General features: G+C 37.8%; 1 protein-coding gene across 2 annotated transcripts; it reads left to right on the top strand.

The window, feature by feature from the left end:
• Window positions 1–37: 37 nt before the first annotated feature.
• On the top strand, window positions 38–3,655 carry LOC113526472 (myeloid-associated differentiation marker homolog). Of its 2 annotated transcripts, none has more exons than XM_026913530.3 (2): window positions 38–119; window positions 2,074–3,655. In XM_026913530.3, exon 2 carries the CDS (start codon window positions 2,273–2,275, stop codon window positions 3,320–3,322), a length of 1,050 nt encoding a protein of 349 aa, XP_026769331.3. In that variant the 5' UTR covers window positions 38–119; window positions 2,074–2,272; the 3' UTR covers window positions 3,323–3,655. The 2 variants fall into 2 exon arrangements, with proteins under 2 accessions (XP_026769331.3, XP_026769332.3); XM_026913531.3 differs by lacking the exon at window positions 38–119 and adding an exon at window positions 155–478.
• The last annotated feature ends 9,153 nt before the right edge of the window (window positions 3,656–12,808 follow it).

Raw genomic sequence — 12,808 nt, 5'->3', positions numbered from 1 at the left:
GGCGGAGAAAAGATCATATGATGTAGAAGTGATATATTGATAGTTATGGGAGGAACAAAAGGTTGAAGTCTGGATTGTGGAAGCTTAACGTCACGGGCCTCTGTGTATGCTGCTAAAGAGTAAGTAAACCTAAGTTTACTTAATGATTTGACTAAGTGCCATTTAAACCATTCTGAAGATGACCACTTCACTATAATGGTCTTGAAATTGAGGAGAGCTTATGGAAACTGTCAGTGTGTAGTGTGGTGTTAATGTTTTGGATTCAGACTAGTGATTACTATTTTATAATCATTGTTTAAAATGCTTGAAATCAGAATAGAAATGAATTTGCCGATCGAAATTATGCTTGTTATGGAGGAACTGGAAGTAAAGAATAGCAACCTGCTGCTCTGGAAGCTAAGAACTTTGTCCTCCAGCCAGACTGACTCATTAATGTACAAACCAAGAGAAAAACAGAGGTTGAGAAAATTCTGGCACGGTAAGTGCATGTCCTTTATCAGCTCTAAAAAGTGCACGTATACACTAACAATATAGTAGAAATGTACTAGTAATAACATCTCTGATATTTGTAATTCACTCTATTACACTCTACATTCACTCTAGTTTTTAGCTAAATACTTTTTAATATACAGTACCCTCTGAAAGTATTGGAAAGGCAAGGCCAATTCTTTTGTTTTTGCTAAACACTGAAGACATTTGGGATTGAAATCTAAAAATGAATACGAGATGATCAAAATTTCAGCTTTCATTTCCTGATATTTACATCTAGCTGTCTGAACATGGCACCTTTTGTTTGAACCCACCCATTTTCAAGTGATCAAAAATATTGGAACATGTGACTGACAGGTGTTTCTCGTTGCCCAAGTTTGCCCTGTTAGACTGATTGTTTAAACAATTTATAGCCCTGAATGTCTACTCTTGGGTTTGTACCCTGGGTGAAGACTGCATTTGTTGTTAAAAGGTTAAACCCACATGAAGCCCAGGGAGCTGTCTATGGGAGAAAAGTGGCAAAGAATAGGCCTTGCTGTTCCAATGCTTTGGTAGGAGACTGCAGCGATTGAAGTGACAACAAAATGCAAGGATTAATTCAGAACTTCTTTAAATCATTGTGGGAGTTACAGCCCCCTCCGAAAGCATTGGAACAGCAGTGCTTTCAGAGTTACAGCTCTCTCCAAAAGCATTGCTGTTCCAGTGCATTCGGAGGGGGATGTAACTCCCACAATGATTTAAAGAAGTTCTGAATTAATCCTTGCAAAATCACTTTACCGCAGATATTCAATCAGCCAAGACATGTTTTGTGTCTTTAGTTTTGCACTCGATCTAACAAATGTTTGAAATCTACCTTGCCTAAAATATTTAACACAAGCCAGATAGCGCACAAACGACATTTACACATAGGGGAGAAAGTTGTTTCTTGAGTGTCCTGTTCCTTAAAAATATCTTAATGGTTCAAACACACATATCTAACAGTCTGTAAAACACTCAGAAAGAAAATATCCGAGTGCTACAGCGACCAGGATCAACGACAAGGCCAAGAAAAAACTAGGTAGTGCACTAAAAGACAAAAAATACTTAATGAAAGTCTGTTTTAATAGATGAATGAGGGGTAACAAGCAAGAATAATCAATTACAATAGCAACCAAAAACAGGAAACAATGACCAAATAAGGAAGGTGGTGAAACAATTGTAATTCTTGACAGCTGTGTATATCAGTCTGACTTCTGATTTAACATCAATTTATTGATGTCAGTTTGTTATTAAACCATGTTTACAATACAGTATCGTGCTGTCCATAAGAGAGCCTACACTGTTTTGTAATTCATTAACACATCATAAAAGGACAGAGTAAGATATAAAACTGCTATTAAAACACACAAACTGCTAAATACATCATTTTCTGTGACTAACGTATTGTGCAGCTTGTGTCTGGCTAGCAGTAATGTCTAATTACTTTGAATTTTGTTTCTATTTGCTTATTTAAGGATAATGTGTAAGGTATGTGACTAAAATATAGGCTAGCCTAGCTATTTCAACCAGGCCCATAAATGGTATGTATGTTTTTTTTCTTTACAGCAAAAACCATATTAAAAAAGCCACCAGTTTTGATTCGACTGCCATCTTGTATTTTGGCATCCAGACCTGCATAAGCTGAAGATTTCCTGTGGAAAACTCGCCAGCTTTAATTGACAATAATAAACCTAAATTTACTCAAAGGCACACTGATCTGACCTTGGTCGAACGTCATCGTTTGTTCTGATCTTGCTGGTGGATCATGGTGTATATCCACGTGACGCATATTACTGCTCTGCTATCATCTTGTGTATCCTTTGGCCTCATAATATGGAGTCGCAGATGGGATGGAGAAGTCGGTGTATTGTGTTTGTTTTGCTGGACCTTCAGCTTCATCGGCTCTCTTTTGAGCCTACTGATGGAGATTTTCGCGTTCCACAAAAGTGTCAGGCCATTATTCTGGCGCAACATTCTCACGACCATCTCCAGTTATGCAGCGTTGTTCTGTCTTAATGCGTCCATCATCTTTCCACACTACTTTCTAAAAGGCCAAGAGGACAACGAGTTCTACAGCCACTGCATAGTGGCCGAGATCTTCTCATGCATAGCTACACTGGGGCACCTTGCAGAAGTTTGGATTATGTGGATTAAGTCAAAATGCTATATGGCAACTGGACCAGGTCTGCTACAGGTGTCTCAAACGTACATAGCAAGCACCATATTTTTCTTCCTCGTCAATGCTGTGTCATTCAAAGACCACCCAGCTGTGATATGGAGCTTGGCTGTGTATTGCATGTGCTTCATCTGCACATTTGCCAGCATCATATGCTGTGCATTTCAGAACAAACACAATCGAATATGGCTAAAAGGATTCAACCTGCTTGCTGCTGTCATGTACCTGAGTGCCTCCTGGCCTGTATTCCAACTCAGCCAAGATCTGGGTCAAATCGTCGGCCCTGGGTCATGCCAAGATGACCTGGGACTATGGCCTGAGACTAGATTGCTAGTAGTGGTTGCGCTAACTGCCCTTAACTTCCTGCTTTACTTGCTCAGTGTATGCTGTTGCTGCATGTTACCTTCCAGTGGTGATGATGATGAAGAAGAAAAAGAGCACAGGACAAGCACCTCTGACCCCTGTCCCACACAAATGTCAGATGAAACATGGGCAGTTTTGCCAGTAGCACAGACCAGAGATCTACAACAACACAACACGACAAGCAACAAGCTGATCCTGAGCAGGACAGATCTAAGAATCGAACAACCTTCTATCAACATTCACAATTCTAATATTCAGATTATTGTTAAAACATAAAATACAATTACGAGAAATGGGAGAACAGGTTAATAGTATGTCTACTGCTTTAAATACATAATGAGAATTGTTCCATAATCACGTTGCACCACACCTAATCCTAAACATGCTTTATTTTAGTGTTTTATTTTATATTGCAGAAAAGACATGGTTTCTAGGCACTATGTATGTACATTTAAGATGAGCTGCTTTTAAAATCTACAAAGTAGCATGCTAAATAATCTGAGACAATTAAAATAAATTATGGTTTCACTGTACTGTTAGAACCAGCTCGGAAAATTGTGTTTTGTATCAATAAATTAATTTCCTGTTAAGTATATCATGTGGTATGTAGTTGTTATTGACACATTTGCACTTATTATTTGCTGGTCGCTGTGATACTGCAAGCCATAGACAATATTTTTGTAAATTGAATTCAATATAAAAGAGCATAATAAGGAAAATTGTAACTGTGAATAACAATTATTAATTACCATTACATAAGGAATAAATCACTTGGGGGTGTGCTGTTATAGGAAAATAATCAATGACGGGGCGGTGAGATGTAGCCCGATGGTAAGCGGAGTTACTATTACAACCCCAAAGTTGATTATTTTCCAATAACAGCACACCCTGAAGTGTTTTATTTCTCTTACAGCACAGCAGTTTACCAAACCTAACATTCGTTTTTATTAAAGAACAACACATTATACTTTTTTTTATCAGTTTACACTTACATTACAGTTACATAGTTACAGTCATCCCCTAACCATTCTCTATTGTTCCTCTCTGTTGAAGTTAATAAAACAAAAACCACAGCTTGTCATCAAGAAACCACAAAGTGCAAAGTCCTCTGTCCTAAACACAGAAAGCTTTACCATATCAACTATTATAATTTCTGTTCTATTTCTATTAAATAACAGCATGTTTTTAATAAGCTTATTATTAGGCTTAGATTATGTAGAGCATCTGCCATGCAAGTCCCTGTGAATGAGGCATTATTATTGAAACAATAATGTATTAGAACAAGTTCATTAATATAAACCTGTGATTTGCTTTGCAGCAAAAACTATTGTCAGTGCTACCTTAATAGAAAGTTATTCAACACCTTCTGACCAATCCGAATCGAGGATTTTACAGTGCTGTGGTATAATCTGTAATAAACACTGTAGTGATTAACAGTGACATGTCATAGTATGTGATATTATAGTAATGTAAGACATAGCAGAAATGAAACCTAACTTGTATTTAAGCTTTTGATTGGAACAACACATGGCATACACAACTGCCTCTTATTATTATATAATATTTTATACCACTGACACCATGTCACACCACCCTATTGCTGATTATTTTCAAATAACTCTGCCTCTCTCTCTCTCTCTCTCTCTCTCTCTCTCTCTCTGGATCTGGATCTTTTGTTGTATGCCAATGAAGTCACTGTTGTACTACTATGTAGAAGTGTTATAAGCTGTAGGCCTAATACACACAAAATCTTATCCTTGTAAAAACACTTCATGTTAATCAGGTCACGGATTGCACTGCTGTGATAGCACAACATGAGTAAATACATTGTTTACTTGGATTGTGTGAACAAGCCTTTTAAATCTGTAGAATCAACAGATCTGCAATGTTTGTGTTCATATAAATGACATTAATGACTAAATTCATTCACTTTAAACAAAACATGTAATAGCAGAAGACAGTACTTTTATCCTACCTAAGGATACACAGCCTCTCTTTAGATATGAGTCATACTTTATCTACAGTCTGCTCTCAGCTGCAGTTCTGGTCTTTTTCTGTGGAATTTTGATATGTGTTGAAATATCTGAGTCACATTTTGCCAGTTTCTGTGAATTTCTTCAGAGGATTGACATGAGTCCAGACTTTCAAATACCTTTCCATGTACCAGCTAGTTCAAGAGTATGCAAAACCCAGTAGTAGGACTTTTCTCCATCATTCTTTATTTACAGAAAATGGATGGAACCATCCACTTTCTGTACCTACACAGGGTCACAGGGAGCCTGGAGCCTATCCCAGGGGACTCGGGGCACAAGATAGGGACACCCTGGACGAGGTGCCAACCCATCGCAGGGCACAATCACGCACACACATTTGCAAACGACATTTACACATAGGGGAGAAAGTTGTTTCTTGAGTGTCCTGTTCCTTAAAAATATCTTAATGGTTCAAACACACATATCTAACAGTCTGTAAAACACTCAGAAAGAAAATATCTGAGTGCTACAGCAACCAGGATCAACGACAAGGCTAAGGAAAAGCTAGGTAGTGCAGGAAGACAAAAAATACTTAATGAAAATCTGTTTTAATAGATGAATGAGGGGTAACAAGCAAGAATAATCAGTTACAATAGCAATCAAAAACAGGAAACAATGACCAAATAAGGAAAGTGGTGAAACCCATCACAGGGCACACACACACACACACACACACACACACACTACAGACCATTGCCAATGAGTCTACGACACATGTCTTTGGAATAAGGTTTTGTAAGGTGCATGAGTGAGAGGAAGTATGCAAGTGTGTAAACTCTACATGATATTTATTTATATTAATAAATATAACTCATTCTAATGTGTTGCAATTTCTATACCAACAGCTTACACAGGAAATTGTATGGCAGACTGTCCACATACACAGATTTAAAAACATGTTTAATTTGTTGATATTACATTTTCTGTGAGGAGATTTTTTTTTGGAAGGAGTCTCCAGTGTCAGTGCTTTATAACAGCCAGAGGTAAAGCTATAAGTACGTTTTCTGCCAGGAAAAAGTCTTTGATTATTATAGGTAGGACAAAAAAAAGAGACACAAAACAGTTCGGTATAGCGGAGGGTAACATGCATAATTTACATATACAACATTATTAGTGTTAGTTTATAGGTATTAGTTCTCCAGCAGGTTTATCTAATGAAGGACAAAACTAAAAGAGGAGAGTCAGTGAATGGTCACATTACACAAGTGACTCTCAGACCCTCAGAACCTTACATCAGTGGGTTTCTCTATCAGAAATGGGTCCAAGAAGAACCTCTTTAGGAAGCAAAGAACTCTACATCTTGCAAGCCAGACTTTCTGACACTCAGCAGGGAGTCTGGTACTTTTTGTCAGTAAATGTGGCCAGTGCCTACTTTCACAGAAAGAGGACATTTGGCTGACATGGCAGATGACAGACCACAGCCACCGTGAGATTACCTCACTTACTCACTGCTAACTGCTTCCAACAAAACACTTTATTTGGGTTGTCCAATGAAATTAGAATAGGGCTAGAAACTGAACTAAAGTGAACACTTTCTTTGTCACATATACATTACAGCACTATTCTTTGCATATCCCAGGTTGATAGGAAGCTGGGGTTAGAATGAAGCCTTGCTCAAGGGCCCAACAATGGCAGCTTGGTGGTGCTGGGGCTTGAACCCCCAAATCTCTAATCAGTAACCTAGAGCCTTAACCACTGAGCCACTGCTACCAAAAAAGATTTACAGTCTATATATGAACATCAACAACCATAAACTGTTGGCATATTGTTTAAAATTAGTTGATAATCTGGTTGATAACAGTCATCTAACTGGTTGTCGATGGTCTATAGACGGTATTTTGACTGTCTGTAGATTGTCTGTATTGGATTATCCAAATAAAATATTAAAACTAATTAATTTATTTTAAAGATGATTTTTTTAAAAAAGTTTTTTTTAATTCCAGTAACTGTATTTTGTCAATGTTAAGTTACACTTAAGACATGTTACACTAAAAGTTTGTTTTCCTGAAGAGTGACACATGAAAGTGCCGAGAGCAGATCAGACTCCAGCCTTCAAGATCCTGAAGCTTGTGACCAGAAAAGTGTACAGCTACACGCAGGAGCTAAAGATTTAGATTTTTTCTCACCTAATAAACTTGGTGTATTTTCATTATAAAGGGAAGAGTGTATGTCATTTTAATCTTTTTTCGTGAGTTCTGTGACAATTTATATAAAATATTTAGAAATCTACAGTGATTCATTCTTCATTTGTATGAGGCATAATTGATTTCATTTTGAATATGTTAATGTTAGCCTTATTTAACTTCTTGTTAGTTGTGGTAATGAAGGAACATCTGTTAATTCTATCAAATATTTTATTATATTATAAATGGCACAGTAAAGTACTGATTACTTTACGTTACTCCATGTTGTACCACATGGTGGTGCTCTCAGACTGTGCTGCTGAGGAGTATCAGCTCTCAGTCTCACTCTCGCTGGCCTTCATCTGATACTCATTAGACAGAGCAGTGATGGTGAGTCCCACTGTGCTCATAATGAAGCAATGAAAAAATACAGAATTACAAACAGAAAATTGCTCTAATAACACACACACACACACACACACACACACACACAGACTTCATATTCTGACTAAATGTATTATTATATTGTACTCAGACATGTTACATTGTCACAAATATCACAATATCACAACCATTCACAGTTATAGTGCAGCACAATGGTAGTGTTGTACATTATTAACATTTATTTTATCCTCAGCATATATACACATATACACTCACCGGCCACTTTATTAGGAACATTCAATTACACATAAAATGCACAAAATGATGATAAAATGAGCTTCAGTTCATTTTCACATTAAACACCAAAATTAGGGGGAAAAAATGTGTTCTCAGTGACTTGTTGGTACCAGATGAGCTGCTTTGAATATTTCAGAATCTGCTGATGCCCTGGTCTTTTTCCAATCTTCAACTGTCCATTTTCAGTGATCCTATGTCTATTGTAAGAACAAGAGTGGAGCCCGATGTGTTTTTCTGCTGTTGTAGCCCATCCAGATCAAGGTTTGATGTGTTGCGCGATGCTTTTCTGCTCATCACAGTTGTAAAGAATGGTTATTTGAATGAACACAGTCTTCCTGTCAGCTCGACCCACTCTCGTCTTTTCAGTCTCCTCTGACCTCTTTCATCATCAAGGAGTTTCCACTCACAGAACTGGATGTTTTTTGGTTTTCACACCATTCTGCGTGAACTCTAGAGTCTGACGCAATTGAAAATCCCAGGAGATAATCAGTTTCAGCCTGTCTGGCAACAACAACCATGCCACAGTCAAAATAACTGAAATAACGAATTAACTGCATGATTTTATGTATTGCACTAATGCTTCATGATTGGATAATTATATGAATGAGCATGGGTATAGGTGTTGCTGTAAGTGTATGTATTATAACATCCACCTTGCTTCTTTAAATCTTTGTAGTGTTAAATATCTTAAGTTAAACTAAAAAAACGTAAAGAATTTTTTTGAGAAAAACAACAACCCAAATCAATCAAGACGTTATATATTAGGATCTGTTGACTATACACCCCGTCTAAAGGTTAAAGTGGACATGTTCCTCCAGATCTATGCTAAATAAATAACTAGAACAGAACAGTTATAATGTTTTATGTATTACTCAATTACATCATCACAATCTGATCAAACTTCATTAAATTTCATTATTCATACTGCATATCTACTATCATAAATCATTTAACTTCAAAAACAGTAAATGCAAACAAAAAATCTGACTCTACTAAATCTGAGGCTTGGTTGTGATACATAACTCGTAGCTTCGTGCAGTATTTCTCAGGACACAACACAGCTGTTTAAAAGAGCAGACTCCACATGTGTGTTTAAACCATCAATTCTGAAGGACTTTTCCCCCAAACACACTGCTGGATGAGCTGCATTTTGATGTCGTGTATAAATTACCTTTAGTTTATCTGCGCAGATGATGAAAAGTGGCCTACTTCAGCCAATCTGGCTTTTTAAGTTTATTGTTGATGTCATTTGTAGAGTCTACTAATCATTCATTCTTCTTCAGAAAGAGCTTTATTCTTGTCAAGGTTGCAGTGGATCTGAAGGCTATCCTGGGAAAACCTAAGGAAGGAGTACACCTTGGATGAGGCAACAGTCCCTCATGAGTCATTACACACACACACACACACACACACATTCTTACTGTAGTGATTTAGAGTCACCAATCAACTTACCAGCATGTTTTTGGAAGGTGAGAGGAAACTGGAGAACCGCAGAATCATGTGAAACTCCACACAGACCGTATCCTGAGCTCAGAATCGAACCCTGAACCCTGGAGCTGTGAGCCAGCAACACGAGCCACTGTGCAGCTTCTTTTCTTTTTTTATTTTCATACTTATTTCCCAAATGTGTTTCATTTCAGGCTACTTTTACATAACATTCATTCATTCATTCATCTTCAGTAAGAGCTTTATCCTGGTCAGGGACTCAGGCCAATGATAACTCTTACATGACCATCATATGATTCACTTACAGATGTGTGTGTGTGTTTTTTTAAACACTTCACATGTTTAATGCATTTTTTACATGTTTTGAACTTTTCACATGTTCTGCATGTGTTTTTTTTTTTTTTATTTTCACTTTTGTGTACGTTAATTTTTCCAAGTGTAGTGCATGTGTTGTTATTTTTGTTTGGGAATTTTGTGAATGTTACTGTTTCTAAGTGTAGTGCATGTGTTTTCATTTTCACCTGTGATTCTTTTTGACACAATTTGATTTAAATTTTCACATTTATTCTTTTTTTTTAGTGTGGTTTTATTTTTACATATGAATTTCTCACATGAATAATTCTTTTTCACACATGATCACATATTGTTCACATACTGTCACGTGTATACACGTGCGATTTCAGGTTGAAATGCACTGTCATAGATTTGCACATGTGCTCTTATGTTACTTACTTAATAATGTGTAAACTTATGATCAAATGTACCTTATTCTTACACGAGATTCATTTATTTATTATTTATTTTTCACATATTCATTTTTCCACATGTAGGACATGTGTGTTTATTTCTATGTTCATTTTTTTCCCGTATATGTGTTAGATGGTTACATTTTTCATTTCATTTCATTATTTAATAAATAATTATTTATTTTTATTATTATTATTATTTTATTATTATATGTGCAATAGCAGGACATAACATGGGTGAATGTGTATGTGTGGTTCTTTTTTTTTTTTTTTTTTACATGTGAACACACATACTGTATTACTCACATAATCACATAAAACATATGATCACGTGAAATGTATGTGATTTTTTTTCTCCATGAAAGTAATGTCACAGTGTTTAAAAGATGTGAGAGTGTGACCAGCAACCAAGCGCCAAATCTAAAATATAAAAAGCACTGTAGTGGAAAAAAAAGAACAGAATATCCATCCAAATTGATAAACGAGAACACGGCTGAACATAAAAAGCAATGTAAAGGAAGGTTACATGTTGTTTTTACAAATATGCTGGAGTGAAAGCAAAAAGAGAAATTAAAAATTACTCATGCATGTACAGTTTATGAAATTATTAAATGTAATAGAGGAAATGTATTGTATAACTATTGTACATGTCCAAGTGAAAGAAAGACAAAGACAGCCTGCCAACACACAGCCTCATTACATATGGCACAGCCTGAAGTAAAAGCCACTGACTTGGCCATGTAATATCTTCAAGCTGCAGTGTTGAGCTCAATATTTTCTCCACATGACAATCCACTTCATGATATTGTACTGGAATATGATGCACAGGTTCAATTACAGATTTGGCATGCAGAACAGCAGCCAGCCACATGAGCTGAAAGCTGAGCGCTCTCTGATGAGGAGTGTGGTAATCCGCTCACGTCGCTTCACATTCCTCCTTCATATACACAGCTTGCCATCTCTCATGGCTTGTATAAGCTGAATACAGCATGTTTAACCTTTTTTGTAAAAAAAAAAAATTCTGAATTCAAACCCAGATGTCTCACTAACCCACACAGACGTACAGCGTTCTGGAATTTTATTTGCGAGGTCTGCATGGCGGAAGCTTCAAACGCCATTTTGATTTAAAAAAGAAAGAGGGAATATGTGAGAGGATCGAGAGAGAAAGAAAAAAAAAGATCACTCGCAATTTTAGTCAGTTCTGAAGTACACAACCTTCCCCCAGCCGGCATCGGAGGTACCAATTTATTCATCACAAACAGTCAGAAGCAACACACCGACCGCAGTTTGAATGTTTTACATGAAGTGGGAATGGTGATGGAGAAATATAGACTGGCTTCACACTTATTAGCTACGTTCAGAATTCTAATAGTCCACAGCTGTGGCTGAGTGACTTTACACACAGCCACAATGTGCATTACAGTTGTGAGGCGTTACAGTTGTGAGGCGTTAGAGTTGTGAGGCGTTAGAGTTGTGTGGCGTTACAGTTGTGAGGCGTTAGAGTTGTGAGGCGTTAGAGTTGTGTGGCGTTACAGTTGTGAGGCGTTAGAGTTGTGAGGCGTTAGAGTTGTGAGGCATTAGAGTTGTGAGGCATTACAATTGTGAGGCGTTAGAGTTGTAAGGCGTTAGAGTTGTGAGGCATTAGAGTTGTGAGGAGTTAAAGAGTTGTGAGATGTTAGAGTTGTGAGGCATTAAAGAGTTGTGAGGCATTAGAGTTGTGAGGTGTTAGAGTTGTGAGGCATTAGAGTTGTGAGGAGTTACAGTTGTGAGGCGTTAGAGTTGTGAGGCGTTACAGTTGTGAGGTGTTAGAGTTGTGAGGCATTAGAGTTGTGAGGCGTTACAGTTGTGAGGCATTAAAGAGTTGTGAGGCGTTACAGTTGTGAGGCATTAAAGAGTTGTGAGGCGTTAGAGTTGTGAGGCGTTAGAGTTGTGAGGCATTAAAGAGTTGTGAGGCATTAGAGTTGTGTGGTGTTACAGTTGTGAGGCGTTAGAGTTGTGTGGTGTTACAGCTGTGAGGCGTTAGAGTTGTGTGGTGTTACAGTTGTGAGGCGTTAGAGTTGTGTGGTGTTACAGTTGTGAGGCGTTAGAGTTGTGAGGCATTAGAGTTGTGAGGAGTTAAAGAGTTGTGAGGCGTTAGAGTTGTGAGGCGTTAGAGTTGTGAGGAGTTAAAGAGTTGTGAGGCGTTAGAGTTGTGAGGCGTTAGAGTTGTGAGGAGTTAAAGAGTTGTGAGGCGTTACAGTTGTGAGGCGTTAGAGTTGTGAGGCATTAGAGTTGTGAGGCATTAGAGTTGTGTGGTGTTACAGCTGTGAGGCGTTAGAGTTGTGTGGTGTTACAGCTGTGAGGCGTTAGAGTTGTGAGGCGTTAGAATTGTGTGGTGTTACAGTTGTGAGGCATTAGAGTTGTGAGGCGTTAGAGTTGTGTGGTGTTACAGCTGTGAGGCGTTAGAGTTGTGAGGCGTTAGAATTGTGTGGTGTTACAGTTGCGAGGCATTAGAGTTGTGAGGCGTTAGAGTTGTGTGGTGTTACAGCTGTGAGGCGTTAGAGTTGTGTGGTGTTACAGCTGTGAGGCGTTAGAGTTGTGAGGCGTTAGAATTGTGTGGTGTTACAGTTGTGAGGCATTAGAGTTGTGAGGCGTTAGAGTTGTGTGGTGTTACAGCTGTGAGGCATTAGAGTTGTGAGGCGTTAGAGTTGTGTGGTGTTACAGCTGTGAGGCGTTAGAGTTGTGAGGCGTTAG

This window comes from Pangasianodon hypophthalmus, chromosome 4 (assembly GCF_027358585.1).
Source record: "Pangasianodon hypophthalmus isolate fPanHyp1 chromosome 4, fPanHyp1.pri, whole genome shotgun sequence".
Classification (NCBI taxonomy): Eukaryota; Metazoa; Chordata; class Actinopteri; order Siluriformes; family Pangasiidae; genus Pangasianodon; species Pangasianodon hypophthalmus.
Note: the sequence above shows the minus strand (reverse complement) of the source record. Positions and strands in the feature narration are given on the sequence as shown.